A 27658-nucleotide genomic window follows, 5' to 3' on the forward strand; every position below is an offset into this window, starting at 1 on the left:
ACGTACCTTCATTTCCGTGCACAGTCTTCTGTGACCGTCTTTCCGTGGACTCTGCTTTCTGCTTCTTGTCTTAGCCACCCCTCTTTTCATATCTTCATTCTTTGCGGCGTTCCGTGCAACTCACTCTTATTTTTCTTACCGCCGCCATTTACCATCTTTCCCATTTTACCATTACTTCCCGACTCTCGGACTTCTTGCTTCGCCGTTCCACACCATGCGTTCTTCCTTTTGTCTTCTTAACCAGATAGAAGTCGAAGTTGGAGCCCCGACTTTGCGACGCGAGCAAACTCGAGGACGTTTCAAATTTTCTTGGAGCGAGCTGCTGTTCCCGTCGAGTTCCCCTGGAAATTACGTCATCTGGCCGAAGTTAATGAATCCGAACTCGAGAAATGTACATTGCAAGTGGGTACTTAAGCTGTGGTTCGATAATCTCGTCGATTATTATCGCGATTGGTTGGAATGCCTTATGTGAGGAAAAAGAAATATGAAAGTGATATAAAGCACTTTGTGTGCGAGTAAAAAATATCGAACGAAAGAGTCGCGAAGCTCGGATGTGACGATGCCGGATCGACGGCCAGAACAAACTGTCGAATTGTCATTTTGCCAAACGGATAAATTGCTGGCCGGATATCTCATCGAATGGACAAATTGCTGAATATGTTGCGTCGGCAATAAGCGACGGGTGCATATGGTGCACGTATTAAACGCGCTGAATGGATTTATTAAACTTCTGTGTCCTTTGCTGGGACCGCGTCAGAGCGAGCCCGACATTCTCAAAGCGGTCGTGGTGATCATGGATTCAGTTAAAAAAATAAATTCAATGGAACGGATTTGGACGCGTTCGACACTCTGCCATGCAAATCTACGATCGTAGAAAAAAATGCTACCGGTTGACTCGTTTGCGGCGCTTTTATTTATTCATCGGAATTCCGCACCTACGTGTTTGTTGCACTTCGACGATTAGGAATTGGTTCGCTTCGTGGTCGGTGGGTAATTAAAACGAGATGCATGGAGTCAGTTCGAGTTGCACTTTTAACTCTCTATGGACCGAATTTTGTTTCTGCAGACAACTTGCAAGGCAATCATTTTGATATTCTAGATTGATGGCGTTGCTAATCGTTATCGATATTGTTATTGGTTATCAGAGACATTATATAATTAAAACGTATACGTCTAAAAGAATAGAAATACAGTAAAGGTAAGACCTATGACACCGAGACAAGGACAATATAGAGAGTTAATATTCAGATTTACATTTGTAGTAAGCTTATTATCAAAATGTTATTTGCAACCGTAACATTCCACGAAAGACGTTTAATTTATGCCGGTCGAATTGTCCGGTTGATTATGAAAGAAGTTCTGGATAAATGTTGGAAAACGTGGCGTTACATAAGGCTGTAGCAACAGATACTCATTCGGAAGCAAACAAAGTTTAAACAAAGTAATAATGAAGGGAGCTCAAGGGACGGGTCAGAGGTGATAGCGCTTCCGATTTTGCAGATCATTAAAATTTCATCGTGTAGCGACTCAAAGGTATCGGTGTTTGCCAGTTACGTCTCGCGTGCCAGACGTGTGCACAATTGCACATACGTAACACTGTTGGGGCGCCGGTTAATCCCATATTTATACAGAGTGACAGAGGACAGGGCAGGTGTGTAACCTGGACACCTTTTGATTGGCAAATATGCATATTTTATCCAGCCTCGCAATCGGATAACGTGTTGTTCGTATCAATTATTCTCCAAAACTCAACGCTTCCGCCTAATGGGAACGGAGTTTTAATTGAAATGTAATCCCAATTAAAATGAGTTCGCAATCCACATCGCGCGAATACGCGTAATCGTGTTAACGAAATGAAATGTCCACTCGAGCACAAGATATCGAGGCTCTCGCGAAAATGAGGACTCTGGAATTTTTGCGACAACCGCTGATTGATTTTATTATTTTATCGATCTTTCCTTGGCTGTAGAAGTGTTTACTCTATCTCAACGGCCGATTTTAGACTGCTGATGAACTTTAGGATAGATATTTAATATTTACCGAATTTTTTTAGCGATATAATCGAAGTTTGAAATATCTGAATCTTACTGAATATTGGATCCCTCGAACTTTACTAAATCATGAATCAGAGAACCCTTCCAGGACTGGGGGAATGATTGAAGCAACCCTTTCTCTCCCAATATATTTATTCAGTTTATTTATTCGTAACGACTTATACTTCTATGTTCTTCAAATATACAGTCTTATATCTGGCATGACTCGTACCGACAGGTATTTACAACAACTCTCACAAAAACGTCACGTAACAACTTCATACACACACTTTTGTAAATATAACGTTTCTTTATAAATGACTTCTTTAATAGGATTCGCGTGTGCCCTCGTCACGACGACGCGCACTCGACGCTCTCGTTTTCCCTTAAATTATTGCGACTCGTCCCCCCTCGTCTTCGATTATCCCTGTAGAAAACACTCTCGTCCCCCCGCGTTAGGTATACGGTTGAAGACCAAGAAAATTAAAGGAAACGAAAACGAACGGAGAATATATTAATGTATTGTCCGACCATGATGGGGAAGTTGCCTGGAACCGAATCGAACCGAATTAATGAACGTTTCGTGAACCGAAAGCGGAGATCTTCATTGACGATTCGTTCATGCTGGTTTTCAAAAACGATCCATTTACGACACACAACGAACAAACGCTATCGTCGATTCCTTATCAGCTAGCCTACGTCTAGGTAGTTTCACCTTTGTTCGGGTGGAACGCGCCATTGCCTCGTTAAAGCACCTTTTACGAATACTTTCTATTCCTCACAGGCTTCCGAACCTATGATCCGGTTCACTGAATTTGGCCGCGCGTCACTGGAAGAACGTGACGGCGAGTCCGCGGCGATTCCTCGCATTTTCGTCTCGTTTCCACGAAAATATCTTGCCAGAAGTCGTAAACAATGAGAGCAACGGAAATATTCTTACAGTAACGTTTGGAACCGTCGTTTCATGACGGAAGAAAAAATACAAAAGTCACATGTTTCAAATAAATTAGGCCTTGCCTTTCCATTCATCCCCAGGACATTCCTTTCGATATCATAACTCCATTTTGATTGTTCAAATATTTTTGTAAAAAATTCTGAATTAAATTCAGCGTACGAGACAAGATGGAATGCTATTTATATGTTCAATGACAACGTTTCAAAACGAGGAATCGGATTGTATGCACTATGCGAATATTTTCGTTGCTCACTGTACCTAGTTCATGTACTATTTGACGATTTCATACGCGGGAGAGAAGGTAGATCGTTCAGACGAATGCAAAATTGCTGCAGAAGCTTCGCGTGCGGGATTCTACGTATTCGATGTTCATGGAAACTGTATTCTCTGATATTTCATCGCGGTGAGTTGGGAATTTGCGCATAAGCCAGTGTACACGCGCAAAAAATCTCACCTAGAACAATGATGCCGAACGTACCCGTCCAACAAAGAAAACAAGAGGTAGTTGACGACGTCTCCTTTGAAAAGGGAATTGGCCAGTTGATTTTCATCGAACCGTAGCGCAATTCTGGCTGAGAATACCCGAACGTCGTTGCAATTTCATCGAATTTCATCTTGATAGAGGGTGGTATTAGAGGCACATTAAACGCAGCTACTTCGGAAATTTTTTCGTCGTTTTCTTGTATTCTCCTACGGAACAAGTGGACTGGCTCGAGCCTAAACGGGACTTATAAAAATCTGCATGCACTCGGTGACGAATTGACGAATCCATCTGCCGCTGGGTAAATTGGACGTAACGATCTTCTGACGCCTGATTTGCTATGCAAGCCAATGGAGATAAGTTACGGATGATCTATGTGGAATGCAATCTCTATAATTTCGTTGAAATTTATTAGAAATTTAAACTCTGTCAATTTCTGTGCTTTTCTCTAACAAAGATCTTGAAGTTGAATGAACCAATAGTATGTAAAAACTGCTACGTGATTCGTGATAGAATCTTCGAATGATATATAGTACTCATTAAAAATAAGTAAGTTAATTTTTATATTCGATTCTTCTTTGATTTGAAGAATTTAATCGTTCCAATGATCAATGTATTCCGAATGCAGATTATCGATTATCTTCAGTGCTATGAAACAATTCATCTCTATGCAAATGCGATGCTGAAACAAGATAAACGATACGATACAGTTTCCTCAAGTTCGTGTCTTCGGCGCATACCAACGTATTAGTCATCGCAATTAATCACGATTGCTGCAAATTCTTATCATTTTTCTCGATCGCGTGACACTTTCGATCATCTTCGATCAGGAATGAAGAGATCTGCGAGAAGAACGACGTTCTTACGATAAGCATAGCTTGGCTAAGCTCGTACACGTGTAATGACGATGATAACACGAGGATTATCTTCTTATTAGAAACATCTAAAAATACTACTTTTATTTTATATAAAAAGATCTCGAGCGACTCTTAAGTTTTTGGTTTTGTTAATATACAATTAACGTCTATAGTTATTTACAATTTTTGTTTGTCTGTCACTCCCCTTTCGTGCACGCGCCGCGTAATGGCACGTCATTTGCCCCCCTTCGAACGGTTGCAGACCTCTGCGCGATTATGTTTGCGCAAACGTACGAACAAATTAAACTCTATCGCGACTCTGCTACATGCAACAACTTCTATAATTTCGTACAATCGCCCGCGGTACAGGCCAGTCTCCAGAGATTAAACGCCGACTTAAGAATGATACAGAAATCAGGAGTATTGGAAATTTTAACTCACTTATTATAGTAAAGTTAAAAACTTTGAACTAAACTGAAAACACACCCTCCGCAGCTTCTCTCATCGCATCCCTCATTGAATTTTTTCCTGTAGAATGAAATGCCCTACCATTCATTAATTCTTTGAGGCACGCGATTACAAAAGAAAAATAGTAAAGGTAAGCAAAAAGTGAGATAGTTTTTAATTCACCTAACTTCAAAGAGTTAAAGCAATAAAATGTCTACACCCAACGATTGCATCATTAAATTCTTTGGAGACTGGCCTGACAGAACGTGTCTCTTCGATGGAAATTTCACGTTGCGGTGGTCTCGCGATCCAAGTGTCGTGATTTACGGTCGCACGCGAGATAACCGTGGCAAAGCGAACCGCGGAACGAAAGGCATTTTGTAATGACTTGTCTTGACTTTTCTTCGCTTCGTCGTCTAGGCTTCGCGAGCGCATCGAGGCTACTTATCGCAACTTACCGAACAATCGAGACGCGATAACGAGGTTTCCTTTTGCGAGATTGGAGGGAGATTGAAGGCATCGCATTAGAAATTGCAAGTATGTGCACGCGCGCGCGCGCGTGTGTGTATGTGTGTGTACGTTTCGCGCAGGATCTTTAATATTTAAATGCTATTATTTCCGTAAGCAGTTTCTTTCTCTCACTCGTGCGCGAGGGAGTTTCGAAGCCGTTTCAAGCAGAGCTCGTAAAAAACGTTCGTAATTAGTCAACGTTCATAGACTATAAACATTCGGAAAAACGGAGATAATGATTAACGCTAGTTGGGACGAGGGGGAAGTATGCGATATAGTACGTGAGAATCGTCTTTAACGTTGATCTTGTTGAGCGATGTTTCCGTCGCGACGTTTCCAAAGTCTTCCTACGTATCGAAAACGTTCTCACGTTTCCATAAAATATTCTCTTACTTTCAGCCTGTGCACTGTTAACAAAATTTTGCAAATAATTCTGCCACCGGAAAGATTCACGCGAACAGAAGCACTCAGACATTTTCCTCTGCTTGTGCGAGACGAAAACGCATTCGTAGCTACCACGGTCGATATCAAGTCATCCGCTATCACTGTACGTCTTACAATTCTAGCGTTAGGTTCGACTGGTAGCAACGTCGGGCTTCACGGATTAGAAACGACGACTTAGGCCCGTTTCGTTAATACTGGAATCAACATTAACCCTTACGTTTGTTCCTTCAAAAGAAACGAACCAACAGGATGAACTCGATACGGATCGTTCTTGTCGTCTTGCACTATGACCTCTTCAGCTGTCCCGCGTCAGGATCCTTCGGCGAGTAGAGGCCCAGCTTGAGCGTGAGCTCCTTGGGTTTCCTAGGAGCGTTCCTGATCGGGAACGGGCTGAACTGCGACTTGGGGCTGGTCAGGGGGTTATAATTGTTCTCCCCACCCTTGCTCGAATGTCCGATGTTACCTAGACTCAAAGAGGACTTCTGGTAACTGGAGCTTTCTTTATCTAGCTCCGTGTACTTGCCCACTGTCAGCTTGCCAGGGAACTCCGGATGCGAGACGGGTCGCTTGGTCTCGTCAGACATGGCCGGAGACAGCTTCGAGGCGTAGTGGTTCGTAGCAGATGGGAAAGATTGCTCGGTGAACTGACGACTGGGTGACAAAGGCAGGTAGTCCAGGCGCTTCGTTGGCAAATACGAGCCTATTTCTGAACCTTGGTCCAGCGAAGGCAACGTGCTTAAGCGTCGATCGTAGTCTATGCTCTCGTGAGAATATTCTTTGGGCGACAGTGCTTCGTATTTGCGACGAAAGAGTTCCGAAGATTCGGTGGAGTACTCCAAGAAGGAGCTGGTGTCCAGGCACCTCTCCTCCTTGGGTATGTACTTAGTCGGCGTTAGTGGCTCGCTGTTACCATTGCTATAATAAGGAGACTTGTTCGAGCTGGTCATCGACCTGTCTGGCTGGAGGGACATATAGTCGGCGCTGACTTCTCTGTTAGACTCGTTGTCGTATCTCACGCGGAATTCCAGCGACTCCTTCGTCATCATTGGGCTCTTCAAGTGCATATCGTAAGCGTTGATCGAGACATCCGGCTTGTGGTTGATGTACTCGTAAGTAGGGTCTATGATGGGCTTTTCGTAGGAGACTGCCACGAACGGGTTGGTCGATCCGTGTTTGGGCGACAGTTTGGGCTTGAAGGGTTTGTAGGGATCGTAAGAGCTTTTCATAGGCGAGGTTTCGTATGGGATTGGCTTAGCGGCGTACCTTAACGGTGATATGTCCTTGAAAGGTGACGTGTTGGGGACGTAGGGAATGGAGGTCAGTTCCTTCTGAGGAAGATCGAGAGCGGGGTCGTCTGGTAGGACGTGAGCAGAGGAGATCTTGTCCAGCTTCTCTAGCTCCCTGTAGATATCGATGTCGCTCTTTGGTGACGAGTCGTCGTCTCTGTACTTGGACACTGTGTAGGGCAACATCTTGTTGGTGTATTGGGAAAACTTGTCGCCTGAGATCGTTGGTTCCTGCGTGGATCCCAGCTCGCTCCTAGTATCGATGGAATCGTTCGACGACTGGTAAGAGAACACGTTCGTAGAGATGCTGGACAACTCGAGTCCGTCGATTTCGCTGACGTTCTGACTGGATCCCTTGTCCAAGTTCGAGATGCTAGCTGGCGAACGATCATCGTAATTCAATAACAGTTTCGATAGCTCCTCGTTTATCTTGCGGTCTATGAGAGCTTCCCTGGTGTCTAAGTATTCGTGAGATATGCCTTCATCCAGGACAAAATGGTCTATCTGTTCCGTCTCGTCGATCAGCGAGAGCTTCGACAGTTCCTCGTTGATCTTCGCGTCGAACTCGGACACGCTGGTAGCGGTCATGTTGTCCAAGTCCTTGAAATTGATTCTCGCCAGTTCCTCGTTGATTTCGTGCTCGTTGAGTCCCATTTTCTCCAGTATGGGACTGAAGATCTTCGAGATCTCCTCGTTTATGGGGCTTATGGTGATCTCCTTTGATATCTCTTCGAGATCTGGCAATCGTTTTTTGGCTTGACAAGCGAGGATCTTCTGAAGTATGGCAGAATTCTCCTGGATGATCTTCAATGCTCTGTCGCTGTTCCTGCGTCCGTTGTTACCCTTCTTGCGAGGCTTCACCTTCGTCCACACCCCCAACTTCGACTCTCTTCCATCATCCGAGTCGCCGTTGTTCTGGCTGCGTGCCACGGTCTTCAGGATACTGTCGCTGTCCTCGTCGATATTGATTTTAGGATGAATCCCGTAGGACTTCATGCCTTCGCCACTCACGTTTATGTCGGGTATCTCCAGACGACGCTTGGAGAAGTTGCTCGCGGAGTTACTGAACGTGTCCTGCCTCCTGGCCTCCAGGCTCTTCAGGTCCTCCCAGATGTAGCTACTCTTCTTCGTTAACATTCCACTGTCGGAGGATACGTCGTTCGCCTTGGCCTCCAGGTGCTTTATGTCCTCCAGGATGTCGCTGGACCTCTTCTTAGCGACGGAAGTGTTGAACTCGTCTGTTGACAACGACGACTTCAAGTCACCGAATCTTCTGCTATCCAGACTGCTGGAACTCCTCTCCAAGACTTTCGACCGGTCTCTGTGTCGATAATTGTAGGTCAGGTAGTGCTTGTCCAGTTTCTCCTGCGGCAGCGAGGGTACCACGTCCTTTTCCGACAGAGGATCGTCAGTTCCGTCGTCGATGATATCCTTGTCTTTGCGATAGTAATCGCTACCAGACGGCTGATAGAAGCTAATATCGTCACCGTTTCTCCTCTCCGTCAGACTAGACTCCTCTTTCTTCGCTGTAAATTCACGACTAACGTAGCTCTCTGTTTTCAGTGCGATGGCATCCGTGTCTTTGGCATCCGAAGACTTCAACGAGGAGTCATACTTGGACTGGTAGCCTAGATACTTGGTCGACTCTTTCGAGGAGCTCGTCGACTTCTGTTCAGGCGACGTTTCCGTGCTGTCTATGCTTGACCTTCGCCTGGAGACGCTGTACGGAGATGGAGTCTTTTGATTGGGATTCGAGATCGGGTAGAATGGCGACGTGGCTGTGTCGATCGACGAGCCAGACACGTCGTCTTGGCCCCGTCGATTGTAATTCGAGGTATATTTTATGGAGTTGGCACTTATTGGCGATTGAAGGTCCGAACTGAACGACCTCTCGGAAGACTTTTGTTTACCTGGGCTGCATGAGTCGCTGGAGCTGCTCACCACCAGTTTAGGGCTCGCCTCCGACTTGATCCTCAGCGAGTCCATGCTGATGGGCGTCGAGGAGCCAGATTTCTCGTATGCCTTCCTCGCGCCATCTTTGGCGACATCAGAGTCCATGGAACGGAAGACCAGGGTCTTCGAGTCGGAACTGACCGAGGAACACACCGATTTGTCCATCAACAGGTCTCGCGAGTCGGACCTGGCAGGAGACCTAGGGCTCACCGTTAAACTGGAAGGCTTCGAGTCGGGGCCCATGGTCTCGCCAGAGCTGCAAGACTTGTTGCTCTCGGGTGTCTTGGGACTCTTCTTCAAGTCTGAATACATCTTCGTCTGCGCTGGCTGCGACCTCTCACTGAAGTACATGTTCTCCAACGACATCTCAGCATCCTTATCGACGTCTGCTATCGATCCCACGATACTGTTCGTTCTGTGAATAGTTGGCGTCACTTGACTCAGCTTCTGGTCAACTGTTATGGGCGAGATTGGAAGATGACCCACGTACATTTTGCAGTAGGGTTTCTTCTCGATGTCCACCGTCGTCGCGTCTCTAATCAAAATGTCCATCTTTGAGCTGTCGTACGTCTTCGGGTCCAAAGATAGTCTGCTGGAGTAACTGAAGGACGTTTTGTAACGGTCCTCACTGTCCGTTTCTAAATCATGAGTAACCCTGTCTGGTACTTTATCGTACTTCGCGTCCAACGTTGTCGAGTACTCTGGAAACACAGTGGAAGTGTCTAGTCGGATAACCGTGGAAGGGATATCTTCGATTCGATCCTCCTGATTCGTCGCAGCATCGTCGCGAGGCGAGATCGCTGTTTCTTTTACGATTTCCTTGGGTCGATGCGTTTCGTGCACCAACACTTCCTCTTCTTTCAAGGTGAGCTTGCTGCTGCTGAAGCTCAGATAATCGAACTCATCCAGGACCAAGGACTTCCTGACAGTTTCAACAGTCGAGGTGTATTCAACAGCAAGATCAGGTATGGACTTCTCCTTCTTCAAAGGGGACGTTTTCGTCGACAAGTCTGTCTCTTTGTTTTGTAAACTGAATTTCTGAGGAACCATCGAATTATTGTCATCCTCCGCCGACAGTCTTCGTATCTGATCAGTGATTTTGGAGATCGATATATCCCTCAAATTTTCCTCCGGTGACTTTAAGTCCTGTGATATTTCGGCGTTACTCTTGTCTTCGGGCAACGCACGATCGAGTGTCTTCTCAGGTAACGGGGAACTCCCTACTCGAAAATTTCTGTCCTCGTCCGTCGCCATGGCGTAGGACTCGGACGCTGACGTGAGGTCTTCGCTGTCAACGTCGCTGAGACGATCAGGTTCGTCGCACAATTCCGTCGACGTGCTGTCGCTGTCGCTGTCACCGTTGCTGCGCTTTGGAGATGCTAGGTCAGCTTCCGAGGATTGCACCGGTGCCACGGTGGCTTCTGCCGCTTCTACGGCAAATTGGAATAGAAAATCAATGAATAGACATTCTCGGAATGTGGAAACTTTTTTGGTGAAATTATAGAGGTTCCAAATTAATTTCAATCTACTGTTCCGAAGAGACTTGGGTTTATATTTGAGCAGTTCACTACACAAATCGATTCACCTGTTACATAAAAATTGTAACATTACTAACTGAATTTACATTTATTTTAAATTTATATAAAGGAAATTTTAAAAAACAATGTACATTATTTCGCCACATTTCTCAACTTTCTGTTTTATGGAGTTAATCGATTGGTGCAATGTGCGGCTGATATAATTTTAGAAACGAGCGGTAGAGTTTAGAAAGTGGTTTCATGCAAGCAAGGTGTTTGCTCAGAGTTATATCTCTTGAGCTCCTATTGGTAACATAGTTTATCTGGTAAGGTAGGTACTCTCCTATACCAGTGAACGATATGTGTTTACTGACTGTAGGTAGCGCGCTGTCTTACCAGCATTCAATACAACTTTCTTACCAACAGTCAGTGCAAAACGAATTCTACTGTTACCATATGTGCTGGATAGAAATACAGTAACATAACTTAATATATTAACATTTAAATTTCAATATACGAATCTTCAACTCCTGTAAATTTCATCATAATTCTTTGACGCTCAAGGATGGACACTTTTGACCTGTTTTTGCGAACACCACTTTGTTTAAAATAAAGTTTGGATTTCGTTTCCCGGTACGTTTCGAATGTACATGATCTTTAGACCCACGGCAGGTTGCAACAGTTTGTCTGTACCTGGTGAATTTAAAGATTTCTGCTTCGATTTCTTCGTGTCCTTCCAATGGAGCGTGACGCCTTGCCTGTCCTTACGATTCTGACTTAAAGGTGTAGGTCGTGTCTTCGCCGCTGAGGTGCCAGAAGGTAGACTCAGAGGTCGATTCTTCCCGCTCACGAGCGCATTTTTGCCCACTAAAAGATGATTCATGGCCTGAGAAGTAGGAGGTGGTACCATGGTCTGCCTTGCACATGCGGCTGCGTCAAGAAAGAATTTATGCATTTTTGCACTCATTCTATTCCAAGCAAGCAAATATATTTTCACAATTCTTATTCTAGTTCCCCGACTCCTATAGAATAGAAAGATTTACAGTATGCGCGAAGCTTTCATAGTCGTTCGCGAGTCAACGAAGCGTACTCGAGAAGGTCCAGTGATTTACCGTACCTTCGAATTTAGCGATTACGTTTAACCTTATTATTACAATCAACATTTACCGGAAAGTATAATGTGAGCCTGGTGTTGACGTTCGCGCAGTTTGGCGTATTGTTGTTTCAAAATACTAATGTCCAGAGCGAGGCGTTCTCGGTCGCTGCTGGGCGCCATGGCCTGCAGGGCGCCAATCGTTTGCGGTATGCGATCTACAAGCATGTCTTTCGTGACGCAAACAAATAAGAATCGCAACAACCTCCATTGTCATATGTTTTGATGCCTACCTTTCTTCAGCCTTTGTGCCATGTTGAACATGGCAGCGGCCACGGCCAACCTTTCCTCCTCTTCCGTGTCGCTGTCGTCGTCGTCGCTCAGCTTCCTAGCCCACGGCGTGATATTGTACCTGTGCTTTTCTCTCAAAGCTTTCACGCCATGCAATGGTTCCATACTGACTATGTTCTACGGCAATAACGCGTACGTAAAAATTTCACTCGGTACAGATCTGCCAAGCATGTCAGCTGGTATTTATCTCGAACGAGGGAACAGACAAACCTTTATGAGATTGTTCGTGTCCGTGAATTCCAGCATCTCCCTCGACAGGACTCCCATTATGCTATAAAACTCGTCTGCGGACGTCACGGTCATGATACGGCTAAAGCAAGATACGACGTTTTAGCAAAACAAATCCAAGCAACCTACGAAACCCCCCACGATCGTTTACTTACTCCGATAGCCCTTCCCAGATGGTCAGAGCGGTTCTGAGGAGGATCTCGTCTCCCTCGAGGAATATCAAGTCCCAGACACGGAGCACCGCGTCCTGGGGTAAACAGTGACAGAAGAGAGTGAGAAACCATTGCATCGTGAACACATTCGTCAGAGGTGGCTCGTAGCTGCTGCCTAAACAAGAACAAAAGTTGGATAGGGACAATTGGACGGAATTAGAAATAATTTGGTCGAGTATCAAGTTCTAGAGATACGTTTGACAGTACTCGTGTAGGTTAGTGAATGGATGGGTAAATTATAGGGTTATTATTTTAGCGTTAAATTAACTGGCTGCTCAAAGTACGCTCCATCCCATCGCTACTTTCACGTCTGCCGTCGAAGTCCAAGCATCCAACTTATCAGCAACGGCGGTAAGGGAGGGAGTATTCCTCTCCAGAGGCCAACTGGCTGGAACTCTCACAAGTCGATTCTTTCCTTGATTCCTTCATACCTAACTATTTAGACCTTGGATACGCAACGATGCGTCCATTCGAAAAATCCGTAAGATTACTAAACTTAAAGCGAGGCTAATGCTACGTGTCCACTCGAAAGATTTACTCTCGACAATCGCTATCAGCTTCGAGAGATCTTTCAGACAGATCCCATTCTCCGTATTATGATTACCTTGTGCTTTTCTTCCAGAGGAAATTTTCATACATATCCGAGAAATGCCAGACAATTTTAAGCAAAGATGCATGATTGTAAACGAAAATATATATTTCGATCGATTTTATTTTAAGGTTCATGAAATTTTTACATAATGAAGATATTTTCACAAAAACTTGAACTTGAATTTTTGTTTGTAAATAAACGTAATTTATTGTCTGTTAAAATGAATCTTTTCAGTTATTTTTTGAAGTGCACAAATAAATTTATGTGCATTGGATATTGACGTCATTTTCGTAAAGCAAAATTGATTTTTTAACGACTTACAGCACTTACAGTTTCGAGCAGCGATATATCGCTTCTTGACAATCAAAGAGTTAAAGATAAACCTAATCCCTAACGACAGCGCGAGGATAAATTCTCTAAATATCACACGGCTTTTCGATGCCTAAAGGATATCCAACGTCAGCGCTGGACGACAGCAGGCGTCGAGGGTAAAATGCTCGAGTGGACGCGTCGAGAATAATGGTTTTCGCGAAAGAATGACCTGTGGCTTTGTCCTTCGCGTCGTTCTGCAGCGCCTTGAGGTGTTTCGAGAGCTTGGGCAGTTTGGAGCGCAGGAGATCGCGAAACACCGCCATGTCCACGGAGAGGCCGCGTAGATTGTCTGCGAAATAACCTTCGGGCAGGACACCTTCTATCAAGTAGATCATCACCTTCACCGCGGCGGACTCGGCGCGATCCATAACTTGCAGAACGAGAGCGGCCAGCACGTTCAGGCCTTGGCAATAGCCGACGGACTTGTTCCATCGAGCGAAGCCAAGTAGAACCCGACGAAGCACCGCCTGATTGTCTCTGCCAGCTGCGCCGCAAAATAGACTGCAGCCTGTCCTGTGTAAATCCTGAAAGGGCCAGAGCAACGATATCGGATTTTGCCACGGCGAGCCATCGCTTGAATTACGCTCCGCGAACGTAGCAAACGGTTAGGCGAGTAGAGCAGGGAGGTTCAAGCGACTCCGCGGGTATCGTTAAAGGTCACTTTCTTTGCCGAGGCGCGCGGGCGTTAGGGATCTAATTGGAAGGCTCATCGGCGACACTTAATTGCCCTGGCGTCGAAGTGATTAATGATCCAAATTTAATTGCGCGTAATTATACACCGAACGGAGACCGTTCCAGGAGCGATATCGTCGCGGAGCCGAGATTGCGTCACACGGATCATTTTTGCCAACGAGTTATTATGCAAGACGAAGGCAGTAACTTTAATCGACTTCTTTGAAAGAATGAGGACATTTTCAGATCCCCTTTACCCCACCAATTCTGCCGAGCATCGCTCGTCCTGTACTTGGAAATTGGTCGAATAATTTGGCGCTGTCTGGGATAGCTACACGTATAGTCTGCTAGATGAGTATTTCTGGAGTATTAAATATTCCACTTGCCTCGATTAATATATTCACTCACTTCGAAATTTCGTGCAAATTTTATGCAAATGCGCCAATTTTATTTCTTACTTCTACGTAAATGATTTGTACTCGGTTGAAAGAGTATATACAATCAGTCCCATGAATATTCGTACACTTTATGATTATACATAATGATGATACATTATGATATACATGCATATGCTTATTCTTATTCATATTTACAATGAAAAATTCATTTGGTAATATCAAAACTATTATTTAATTTAGTAAAACATCTTCAATAGACATAAGGGTACGAATATTTACGGGATTGACTGTAAACACTGTTTCATATAGAATTTCGAGTAGAAATAGAACGTATTCGAGTAAAATTTTCCACGACGCAATTTATCCCTGACATGCGACTCGAGAAGCATTTCAAAATGATTAACACCTCTCAAGTTCAATTGTATCGACCACCCTCACGAAAAATCCTATTACTCACGACATTAAGAAGAAAAGCAGCGACGCAGAAATTGAAGCGGGACGAATGAAAAATTCGCGAGGACGTCGCTGCTCGCGAAAAACAATCGTGAAAAGGATGTACGTTTTACAGTCTTACTTTAACGATTTGTATACCGAGCTCTTCATCGTCAGGATTGCTCCACTCGTTGAAGCAGACCTTTTCAGCCTGCTTCCAATCTACACCGCGCTGCTCCAGATGACGTTCTGCCAGCGTCAGCCATAACTGCGAAACATTCCAAAATGAGGATAACGTTTTAAAACAAACGAAAATTTCGCGTACCGACCCACCTCCTTTCGAAATTTCGGTGGTATTCCTCCCTGCAACCTGGCGACCATTTTCATCGCGTCCAGCCATTGCACGAAACCGCTTTCCCCTGGCTGCGGCTTCAGGCTAAATCTCATTTTCGTGTCTTCGACTGAAAATTTCATAAATTCAACAAATGTCTCAAGGAAATATTCACATGGAAACTAACACGTATCACAAAGTAGCTCAATAAATTTCTTAGTTCACATAATTTGTTTTAAATAGTTCGAATAGTTCACATGGTCTCAGCATTTTAGAAACAGTCAACTCATTCTTAGGATATGTTTCTGCAAGCTCAATCAATTTCTAATCAACTCATATCATTTGATTTAAATAGTTCAAATAGTTCCCGAGGTCTGGGCATTTTAGAGACAGTCGACTCATTCTAAGGATAGGTTTTTGCAAGGTACTCGTTCATGCTATTCCTTAAATTAATTATTAAGTAAATGTTCCAGGCAAGTTACACGAGGTTAGTTTTTACTCTTGGCGAACTTTTTCATTCGAAGCTTTTAAGGGTTGAAAGTACTCGACCGATCTTCTCGTTCCTGCAGATGAAACGTAATGGACAACGCGAAGGGTTGGGAGGTATTAAGAGGTAAGAAGAAAATTGTTCGTGGACTCGAAACGCAGTGGGAGTATTTAATCGTGTTTGCTAAAAACTTCATTCTACGAAATGTCAGAGAGTAGAACGACGTGGAAGAACGTAAATAGTTAAAGCGACACTTGTTAAACGCCTGCAGTCGTTTCAATTGCGTTAAACAAACGGAAACTGTATCGTCTAGCTCGATTGAAATGTCAAAGTTTTATAGTTAGCTGTTCCACTTAATGACGCACCTGATGGATAGCAAAAGGTACCCACGGTTAAATAAAAACAAATGATTAGATGTTCACTGAACGAAAGTTCGTTCATGCGTTTATCGAAAATACCAAAATTCATATAAATAGTTACTCTGAGAACGACCAACATTTTTCATACACATGCAGTCATTTTTCCTTTGCAGAATACCCTTTTCTTAAATAAAAGTAAGCAGATGTATTTCTACTATAATTCGCAGCAGCTTCTGAAGAATTAACCAAACATACTAGTAGCATAAAGAACCGTGCATAATAAATGAATAGCTATGAAATTATACCTTACTTGCTCCCTTATCTTACTTTTGTCTCGAGATCTGCGAGATTAGTAATTTCACGAGGAAATATTAACTGATTAAAATGGTAATGTCCGTTTCTCGGGAAGAACACGGCCAGATGTAGTTGGAGTGGTGCACAATTATCGTGTAATTTCTTTTCAAATGCTCGGCATTCAACTGTAAGTTAACCGTATACTACGAGTTCATTACCCACGGTACTATTTCGCATCAGCGAGCTGAGGCGCGCACTTGTCCCGTCATAAATTTTACAACTCTACCGGAATAACGCAAACTCGCGACCCCGTCTGTTGGAGTGCATTACAAATACACGTAAATTGATTTCCATTATCCTTTTGTTGTCCGAGGATACGTTACTCGAATGCCCTATCTTCAGTTACCAGAGCAAGTAACCTAATCTTCATTCGAGTACTAAGATTCTGGTATGATGATCATTTAATGGAGCTTTATTCGATTCGATGAACATTGTAGACGACTGTCCATCAACCTTTCCTAACTTGTCTCTTCAAAAAAAAATCTTAAATATCAATAACACGTAGTTCAGGAATAAATAATCAATGCTTGGAGAAATTAACAATATTGAAAGATACGTAAATAAATACGTAAACTCAAAAATTAATTAGTCTATTAATGTTTCATTATATTAACCAGCTAAGAATTGGGTGGTTAAATTCTTCTTTATAACGGACTACCCCTAACCCTTTAGTTTCCATAGAGACCATATCTCTTATCTCTTATTAGAAATAAAAAATTCAAACCTTACAGCGTTCATATGTTTTTTCAAACATCACAAATATATATATATGAGTTACCAAAATCGTTCTCGTCGAATTACAATTCGTGCTGGAAATTAGAGGGTTGTGTGAAGCCTCTCAAGCATGAAGACGTACACATCGAGCACAAAAACGATCAGCTGAATTGCTCCCAGGAAACAATAAAGAACGTGGCAAATAATTTCGTGCAAACGAAAGAGAATCGAACGACGATCCGAGCAGGCAACGTTCCACGTGCATTGTAAAAGAATTGTTCACCTTCCAGTTCTTCGTACTTGGAGGCAGAGCTGCCGGCGTACGCGGCTCCTGACGCGAAGTTTTTGAGGGAGTTGAAAAATCCGCTCATTCTCCAATTAGGAACGCCACTCTTTCTTCTTCATCGTCACTTTCACCTCTCCTGCCTCTTGTTGTACTGCGTGCGGCCGCCTTTCAACCGTTTTCGTGATTCATCATCCGTCGCCGTCGCGTTCATTTTCTCGAAGTTGTGCTCGACCGTTGCGCGTTGGGAAGCTTCTTCCTTGCGGGGAGCATTTTTATCGCGTTTCTGAAACCCCGAGCGCTGCGTTGGTCGGTGGAAGGTAAATCGCGAATGTTCGTCTAAAAAATGAGAACCCTGGTCACGGAGAGAGTGTCTCTATCTCAACGGCATTGTTATTTCTTCCATTAAAAAATAAATTACAGCCCATCCATATTTTAACGTACAAATTTTGGTCGTTTACAAAAACTAACAATAAGGTTGGACAGTTCATGTGGTTCACCGTGTATAATACGATGGCGAACACATGGCAATTCCGATCCTGGTATCGCATTAAAATTTATATTCCACGTTTATTAATAATCCATAAGCATAGAGATGCGTAAACCACGCTTATCATAAATTTAATCGTGTTCATAAATTCAATGCTTTTGTGCCGGTGCACTGGAGTATTCTATTGTAAGTAATAATATTTATGAAATTCCTTTTTTCTTTAAATTTCTGGTATTATTCGTTGATTTCGAAGTATTTAAGCTTGACCTAAATAGGACCAGAATTCAATTGGACGAAACGCCGTCGTTCGCAATATTAATAAAGTTACCCTTTGTTTATTGCTCTGAAGAACAATTTTATCTCTCTTATTTTCGTCTTCCATGTTTATTTAGCGACGACTACGGCTATGAAACAGATTGCAATTATAGATTCTGGCATCGTGGACGAACATATTGGTCACTGGAGATTCAACTTACATGTAAATGCGTTGATGCGAGAGACAAACCTCTCCAAGTGTGTTATAAATATTTATGTACAGGCATTTACATTCAAAAATAATAACGCTAGCATCATATCTCAACGGCTATAGTTTCCATTCTCAAGCTATAGAAGAAATTTTTACGTAAGTACTTGAATATAAACATTTTCAGTTATCTTGCGAAGGTTTATTTTTATCTACACAGTCACATGTAAGTTAACTTCTCCAGACTTGTTGTGTATTTAAATATTGGTGTAAAATGGAATGGAATTAATTTCACGTTTATATAGTAATTTTTGAAGCACAAGTATAATATGTTTATCTAAACAAGATGACAGAGTTTTAATGAAATTTTACTCTGTTACCAGCTTCTACATTAACGCGAGATTAGTAGTACACGAAATTGGTGAAGTTTGGTTTAATATTTAGAGGACTATACGTGGAAATCGAACGTAGAAGGTCTATCTATAGAAACTGTTCTAAGTTTCATTGTTTGCGTCTTGGAATATTTCTGTTTCACAAGTCGATAAGGAATAATTATAAAACGATCCATTCACTCCATCTTCGTTCGAATCATACATACAGACTATCGTGAATAAGAAGAAGCACACAAAGATAAATAAATTTAAGAAGTCCAGAGAAAGGTTGAGAGACACTGATGTACACTACTCGTATTAGCGATTGCACTGTTGCGAAGCCGTGCATTTTGTAACAGATGCTCCGTTTCGAAGACGACAATGACGGTATTAAATCGTTCACGGTGCATTGGACCGGCTCCTTTTGAAGTATTAATTTCTCAGGTGGGAGGCAGCACACTTACGATATTAAAGAGCTCGTTCCAGGCTTTTAGCAACAAACGACACCACCGTTCCCGCTGCACTTTTCCTTAACCGTGTCTGTGGAGACGTACCACCTGTTACGAGGCATGTAATGTGGAGGTGGTGCGTCGGTCGATTTTGCAAAGAAATCCGCGTTCGCGATAGCGAAATTAATCGATCGGTTTTATCGGCGGCTCAATTGAAAGTGTGTGACGCACGGAGCGTAACGTACAACAGGGCAAAACTCCCAACGTATAAAAAAAAGATCTCACGAATGAATCTATTCAAACCACACATTTGTACATAATTAAGCCTAAGATGGATCGTCATGAAAGAGATGAACAAATCATAGGAGCATCAATTTCTTAAAATAATCATAGCCCAAAACTAACCCCTAAACCACAGTCTGGTGAAGATTTTGTGCGTACGAACAGTGGCTTTAAAATTGACAAACCACTTAGGCGTTCTTTGTAAATTACTTTATTCCGCATCGTTACACAACACTTATCAAGTGCACACCAGTCAGTAACTAGAAGTAAATAATATTTTCCTAAATTGGAGTAAGGGCGAATAAGAGAACGAACATTGGTACAGGGTGACAAACATCGTGCAGATTCTATTTAAAAAGTACATAGTCGAGAGGGTTGCATATGGTTGCTGGCCTCTCCACAGTCGCGAGCACGGATACACAACACGGTTAACACACACACGTACACACACTCAACACCAATCGCAACGTTATCACGAAAGAAACCATTAACGTCAGCCGAGCCCGGATCGAACGTTTTGATTTATCTAATTCTATTCGAGTGAAGCATTGATTTCTCAACTTCTCGCTTAGGTATGTTTCTGCGACGAAATAGAACATTCCAAAACTGGAAGAAGAGTTCCGACACCCCTGACAAGCTTATCAACGAAGCTTCAAGAATTCTACGAGTCTTTTGACACTGAAGACTGCAGAAGAGAGCAGCGGTTCCATCGACGAAACGTCAATGCTGGCCGTGGGAGCTATCAAAACACATCCCCCAAGCGAGCCAGCCCCCGCAGTCGTCTTACCATGTTCAGCGAGCGAAACGACGTCGTGCAAACGATGCTGACGCCGTGTCCCCAGGGTAACCGCACTTCGGACTACGCATCCGTCATCGTGGCTAGCGCACTGTTCGCGATGGCTCGCCAGAAGCACATCCCCTAGCTGCAACCCCTGCGACGCGTACTCGGTTCACGCGCTCGTCTCCATGCACGCACTGGTCGGAGAAGACGACGCGAGACGATCGAACCAACACGCGCAGAAACACCGAAGGGGGATGAGCCAGATCGTGCCTTTATCCGCGTTTCTCGGCAGCTGTTGTGAGGGTCGCGAAGCTGGACGACCCCTTCGTCGAGAAACAGGCACACGTCGAGTCAGCTGAACGACACCACTACGCCGACGGTAGGAGAGACTTGGTGCGCGCGTGCGTCCACCGTAATAATAACGTAGGACAGGGACGCTTACCGGGGAGGGGTAGCCGTCCCGTTGGAACCCTGCAATAGGCACTGAAGCCGTTCCACGAACCGTCACCACCAGCTGCCTTAGCGATCCGTACGCTCGTGTCGTTGGCGCATGCGTGGACGCCCACGCCGCGCACCACCCCACCGAGAGGAATTTGTATCCATTTGGGGGGTTGCTCGCGTGCGCCTCGTCTTCGCGGTGGCCGACAGGAACACCGCGGCTGCCTCCGCAGGGGTGGTTCGAATCCAGTTCTGTTGACTTTTTTCATCGCGACCGCGGTGTCTCGTTCCTTCCTGGTTGCAATTTGCATTGTACCGCAGAAATCGCGAGAGAAGGGGGGTGGGGCTCCTTTTTTTGTTGACGGGTGTCTGGAACGAAATTCACAGTTTTCACCCCGGACTCTTTTTAACCCTCTTTTCTGGTCGTTAGGGTGAACGAACTTTCGGTCCAGGTAATCGTTGTGGAAATAGTATTTTAGAAGTCAAATTTAAGTTGCAATTTTTAAGAGTTGATTACTGAAAACAATTAAATTAAGGATGGCTTTCGAAACGTTTTATTTATAATTGTTTTTATTCGCTTCTTTTATCGAAGGTAACTATCTTTTAGTCCATGCAATCGTAGGAATAGTGAAGTCTATTTTTTAATATATAAAGAAGCAGCAATTCAAATATTGATTCAATTGGTTAATAAAAAATGAACATCACTGTTACGTCTTACCAAGTATTATCATCAAGGTCATGTAAAGAAGTGTTTTACGCTCCAGTTGCCACGACGTACACAGGTTGAAGATGACCTGTCCACCTCAATTATTTTTGTTATTGGATCGATCAAAAGTTGTATCATTGACGACATGGTTCGAAAACAAAGAAGAATACGTTTAGATTGTTCAACTAATAAAAAACATAATAGTTCCTTCAAGTGCAATTTCCATCACATCGCAAACAGGAGCATTCCTTTTGTTGGTGGGTGTCTGAGTGATACCCACGGTTTGCTATGATCTTCCCTTCCCTTTCCTCGGTCTTCTTGGGGTGAACAATCTTTTGATCCACGTAGGTACCGTATCATGTACAGGGTGAGTGCTTTGCCATTAGACGATGCATGGATTCTTTCACAGATATATTGGCACGAATATTTTAAGGCCAACTTTTGATTTTAAGAATTTTTATTTTGCTTGGATAAAGATGTAACCATGGTTGCTGTTTTTTTTTTTTTAACCATGGTTGCTTTTATTTATGCAGCGAGTATGTACGCCAGTATCGCATACGCAGAAGATTGTATCGTGCCGCCATCGTGGTGCAGCAGTCGATTTTAATCCGCGTTCATAATAAAGCCACGTACTATGGATCGATGAACTTATCGACTCGGTCCCTTTATGGGTCAGTCGGAAATGTCGTCAGAGTCAGTAGCAACACGGCAGAGACTAAGGCCATCAGATACATTCGTGGATATAGCGTGTATCCGCGCACCCTTCCCGTCGAGTGCAGAGGAAAATTCTCTGAACAGAAATAATAAATGTACTCTATTTCGTTCAATATGGTCTCATGATTGTTTATTCAAAAATTTCTATCTGTTAGAATCTATCTATCTTTCAGATGTCCCACGTTGTAGAAAAAGATCCAATATGAACTTTTAAGCGGATGTTCGAACTATAATTGAGAATAATTGAGCTTCCAGAATTTTTCCCAGGGCAATCGTGTACCCAATGTAAAATCATCCTTCGGCCATTAATCTCTTAAAATTGATTTATCGCTAAAAAGCGATAATGGCCCCAGATAGCCCATTATCGATTTAAATAACGAGCTATCAACGATCTATATAAATATTAAACTCTGCAAGGCATCCAGGGCTCTCGGTTGGTCCTAGATTACTTGTAATACATTCTGTGTTCTGCTGTTATTAACCACCCTGCCTGCTTGGCAATTATTATGCCACGAGTATACGAAGGCCACTCGGTACGTAAATAGTTAACCCTGAAGAGAAAGTTCACTTCACTCAAGATCATGAACTTAGCTCACCAGCAGCATGCAAATCCTTCCTTGGAATTTTTTTTTTTATATTTCAGCTTTCCAAAATTTCATATGTAAGCAGAAATGTGAGAATAGAGCTTGTAGTAGTACAATTGATCAAGCTCAAGGAGGACATGTGATACTACCCTATTTACAATCACCAAAAACAGCCTCTCAAATCGAACAAAAAGTGTACCTTTCCAGCTGCCAGTGAATACTATAATATGCATGAGTCTATTCCGTCGAAGCTGGACAGAATCCAAGATCGTGGGCGTTTGAAGTGTCCCCAGAAGATCTCCTCCAAAATTGTCAGAAGTCGTTGAAGGGTTAAATGCTCGGAGACACCGGATCAAACGAACGTTCTCTTAAAATAAACACAGGAGAACGCAGTCGAACGATATCGTTACATTTTCCACCGATTAGGAGCCACGATAACCCAAGCACCGGGACGTTATCGTTCGCGTGGTTAGGTGGCGGAAATAATTAGGAGTTCTGCCAAGAGATCGACGATACGTCTCTCGCTCTTGAAGGCGATTCGTGGAACGACGAAAATAAAAATCCCGCGTTATCGACGTTTTCCATCTTGCCAGGTTCAATCTCAAAGTAAGGAAATCTAGTTGAATATTGATTAACGACGAGGAAAGGCTATTCGTTTGCGGATAGAATTACCTTTTTCGCTGTCAACAGAGCTAAATTGCATATCTGCGCCCGAGCAGAGGGACGCCTACCCTCTTTGCGAGATCCGATCCAATTCGGTTCAATTTGATCTAGGAGGAAATTCACGCGATCGATTATTTTCAGATTCCGCGCACAGCTGGCGGTCAGTGCGCTCGTGTTTCAATACACAATGATCAACATGGGTATTTCCCATTGGACCGATACACCGAGTATGGGATTCTCGTAATCCCAATTCTTCTTCATCAGCCTTTTATTTTCTCGTTTGCTGCGATAAAAGTTTAACTTCGGGATTCGCTGGTATTGGAACCATTTTACTAAAAAATTGCTTTCCTTAAAAATTGATCATAAATAAAGAACGACGCGAGCGAGAACGTTGGACGTGAGTAACCATTGTATTCATATCCACTGTCTACTAAAAAATGAATTCGCCGATGGTACGTAAGCCGAGGTCCTCGGGAAAATCGATGTAATCATCAACGCATAATCCTCGCATATGTATTCAGCAGATACGCTCATTTCGCCAAACCATGTTTTTGTATCGTCCGTCTAAGCACACAGGGGTAATGGCTCGGAAACAGTTACTTAATATTTTCAACGCTCGAGTGAACTATAGAAGCACTCCGCCAGAGAGGAGTTTAGCAGCGTTTGAAAAATTGCGCGAGGTCAATAAGTTTCTGGGTGCTAAGAATGAAAAATCACCTCAAAAATATCCCCGACGCTTTAACCGCAGGAAGACTTCGAAAAGACTGCCTCGAGGAAAAAGAGGAGCTTCGGAAGGAACACAAATCAACCATCGATTTATAGAGACTCTGGCTAGGTGGTGATTTAGAAAAGATGAAGTACGATATGTATACCTACATGAAATTTGCAATTAATTTACATTCACCATCAAGTCTCTCTTTCTATTTTCATCTTTTCTCCAATAACTTTTGCTTCGTTTTTAATTCTCTCTTTAATTTATAAGGAATAGAATTTGAAGTGACGTAAAGTCACGTCAGCGGCCGCGAATGTGTCGATTGCAACCCAATCATTTTTATTAATTTAAATACAACAAGAATTCCATGATACAAGTTCCCTCGTCGCCGCCAGGCTTCCTCAGCGTCGGAACGCGTCATTCTCCTTGATGCGTCGAGTTCATCGCGCTAAGTGCAGACCCCGAAGTTGGTCGAAGACCGAGGAAAGTTCCGCATTTCCGTTTCGCAGGCGTGACATCATTAAAACTTTATCAATGACGGCACGTCGGAGGTCCTAGCCGCGCTTACCGCACGCATGCGTGTTCCCCGCGGCACGCGGCGCGGCAAAGTCTAATTATTGATCAGCTGGCTATGGACGCGTAAAAGAGGGGCCTTCTTTTCCGTTTTCCGGAAGTACTGGGAACGACTCACGCGCCCCGTGTGTTTGCGATGCTGATACCGCGCTAAAAGTATCGATAACACGTTACCTGAAGTGGTCGCTTTCAAGTGCCACCAACTGGATGCGCCAACCCCATTGGCTGAATTACCATGGATTGTAGATCGCGCCGTCGCGTATTAGCGTGAAATTTCGCGTCAACTGGTCACGTACGCCGTTTTTAAAGTGGAGCTATTTTGGAGAAATTATGTAAATGCGCCCAGACGTAGGAATGATGGTTATAATTGGAAGACGACTTTGAATTTTTAAGCATGCGCAGGTGGAGATGTACAGGTTGTTTTTATTCTTTTCAACTCGAAACGGAAAATCGAAATTTTCTCCATTTAAATATCCTAAACTTTTTGGTGATTTAAATATTCGAAAATTCAAGCATCACTTTATTTAAGATTATAATAATATACTTTGATCTTCTTGCAATATTATAGTTACTTTAGTTTATTTTTCAAAATCAAGACATAGGAATTTTTAAAACTTTATTGCTTGACGCACTCTCAATACCACCTTAAACAAGATTTTTAAAAAACAAGGCATAGGAATTTTTAGCTTTATAGCCTGACGCATTCTCAATGTTACGGCCACTTTTGTGTTTCTTTCTTGCGTGGCGTACGTTCGTTTCGGTACTTACAGCCAGGTAAATTACCGCTTCGGCTGTTCCATATTTATAAATGCGGAGGAGCGATAAGATAAATAATAAGCTGCCAGCGGTAACGGGGAAGTCGGCATAAATCGCGTCGTTGTTTTTAACGTCGGACGGGACGAAGATCGCTTTTGTGAAACGACGGTTTTATTGTTGAAAACGTGAACGCGAAGTTTCAGCAAGCGAGTCCACACGAACAGTTCTGTTTCCGTATTATGCGACGGCCTATTGTTTATTCAGCGGGCGCCATTGTCGTGGATAGAACGCCGCTGTTTGTTAACCGTTTTTCCCTACGCCGCTAGTATAAACTACTCGTGTAAATGTCAAGAGCAAATCGTGCAATGACACTAGTAGCTTCTCGTTAAACGGAAGTGACGAATTAGAGGGTGTCTCAGAATTGTGTGAGAAAGGTAGACAGAAAACAAAAATGTATTGTTCGAGAATTCTGTCTAGACTGATAAATTATAAACCTCATGCGTTTCTTTTTAAGTAGAACTCAAATTTAAAATACGATCGTTGATCAATTTGGTCATAGGAACATCAAATTTTTAGGAATAAAATCGTAAAAATGTTTTGTAGTTGCCAGTTGCTTATGTTGAAAAAATTCTCGGCACAAAAAGGGATAATTTAATTATGGAGAAGTAGTCCATAAGAAAATACTTACCACGCTTCTGACTGTGGGCTTGAAGGTAGGCTGTAATAATATCCCACTGTTTTTCGCGTTTGATGCTGAGATAATCCTTTCGACGCAGCTGTCGGATAAGTATAGCACCGGTATGATTGATGTGATCTTGCAAGTTCATTACCAGAACTTGAAGCTCGGTTTTGTCTGAAAAGTTCAAAACAAATCAATAAATAGTAAACGTAAAACGAAATCTTCAATTGTCTTCATTTATTTGCGGTTGAATAATAATATAAATGGAATACACATAATTTTCTTCAAGACCTTGATCTTTACAAATTGTCTTTCAAATCGAAAAGTTTTAAAAACGATACAAATTCAAATGTACAATCGACCTGAAAAAGGTAACCGTTCCAAAGGTTGCTACAATCTTTCAAGAATGAAAGCTCCGAACGCGTCTGCATCCAACAGGAAGCAACGAATGCAGCCTGCGAGATCTAAAATGTAACGAGTACGCACGATAGTCGAGATTGCACGAGATATTTTCAAATTGAAGAGGGCGCGTTTGTTTCAGTCTGGGTTAGGGCGAGACAAGACGAGACACCGTCGAGGAGGCTTTGAATTGAAGCCGCAATCTTGATAACGGCCCGAAAGGGCTCTCCCTGGGTACACACTCGCCGAAGATTGCAGTTTTCCAACTCTTTCCGCTGTTACTTATGCCCCCCTGAGTTCCTCGATCCCGCTAGAAGAGGAACGATCTCGCCCAGGACTATCTTCTTTGATCATTCCGATCACGAGCTCAGATGTTCTTAATCGCGGTCCTGAGAAAGTCCGCGTACAGCCCTCTTTAACTGAGTTAACCGCGTTAACTTTCGCGTTAAAATTTAAATTGGGGAAGTTCCTGAAACGCTTCTCCATCCTGGATGTAAAATGTTGAGAAAGAAGTCTATCCTTGGTCGGGATTACGTTACGCGTATTTATACCTCGCTCACGTCTCCTCAACATCGCGTGATCCTGATCGTATGATCGTCAGAGGTTAGCGTAACGTCTTGCGAATTTATCCCTCGGGGTATCGAGATTCTAATACAGTCTACCAACATGGGAGGCTCTGTGTATTTTTTATTTAATTTTGAGTATGAGGGTGCATTTATTAAAATCTGATAGAATACAATCGAACTTAAACAAAATCAAGTAGTTTGTCACATTATCAAAATCAAAAATATGTTTCAAATGCTATTGGTCTCATTAACTGAATTTATTGTTATCGATTCCAATATATTTAAATAAAACATGACCTTCTGTAATTTCCACTCTTTCAAGGCAACTGATTACTACTGCTAGCCATAAATTTAAAATTAACTTTTTAAATGCCTACTGGTTTCTGGACAAAACAATAGTGGAAGATGTGTTACGTATGTCCTGGAGGATAATCAAGACCCCCCTTCCCATAATTTCAAACACATATTTTTAAATAATTTTAAAGGGTTAATCAATTTCAATTTTTGACTCAGTATAATTACTTTTGTAGTTATCTTCAACGTCGAGGTAGCCGTAATGAAAACGAAATTTAAATTCCGTTGGCGGGGTTGATTTATACGAAATAAAACGGCATTTCCTCATGGGTTTTTTAAGTCCGCGAGGATCTCACCCCTGTTTTTCCCTATGCATG

At 43.0% G+C, this 27658-nt stretch overlaps 1 protein-coding gene across 5 annotated transcripts in view; it reads right to left on the minus strand.

Annotated features, from left to right (window-relative positions):
- Positions 1–1960: 1960 nt before the first annotated feature.
- The window catches only part of LOC128888494 (uncharacterized), a 29602-nt gene continuing 3904 nt past the window's right edge, over positions 1961–27658 (minus strand). Inside the window, exons 1-11 of one of the 5 annotated variants that reach the window (XM_054145387.1) lie at positions 20204–20673; positions 17362–17647; positions 15167–15294; positions 14976–15101; positions 13501–13855; positions 12311–12482; positions 12138–12237; positions 11870–12044; positions 11651–11806; positions 11177–11413; positions 1981–10396 (exon numbers count right to left, since the gene is read on the minus strand). In XM_054145387.1, the coding sequence (XP_054001362.1) occupies positions 6012–10396; positions 11177–11413; positions 11651–11806; positions 11870–12044; positions 12138–12237; positions 12311–12482; positions 13501–13855; positions 14976–15101; positions 15167–15294; positions 17362–17449 (5922 nt within the window). In that variant the 5' untranslated portion in view covers positions 17450–17647; positions 20204–20673 and the 3' untranslated portion in view covers positions 1981–6011. Of the gene's footprint in view, positions 10397–11176; positions 11414–11650; positions 11807–11869; positions 12045–12137; positions 12238–12310; positions 12483–13500; positions 13856–14975; positions 15102–15166; positions 15295–17361; positions 17648–20203; positions 20674–26031; positions 26197–27658 lie in introns of those variants that run through there. The other 4 variants (XM_054145384.1, XM_054145382.1, XM_054145386.1 and 1 more) reach the window with 4 other exon arrangements.

The sequence above is a fragment of the Hylaeus anthracinus genome, unplaced genomic scaffold (genome assembly GCF_026225885.1).
Source record: "Hylaeus anthracinus isolate JK02 unplaced genomic scaffold, UHH_iyHylAnth1.0_haploid 11994, whole genome shotgun sequence".
Classification (NCBI taxonomy): Eukaryota; Metazoa; Arthropoda; class Insecta; order Hymenoptera; family Colletidae; genus Hylaeus; species Hylaeus anthracinus.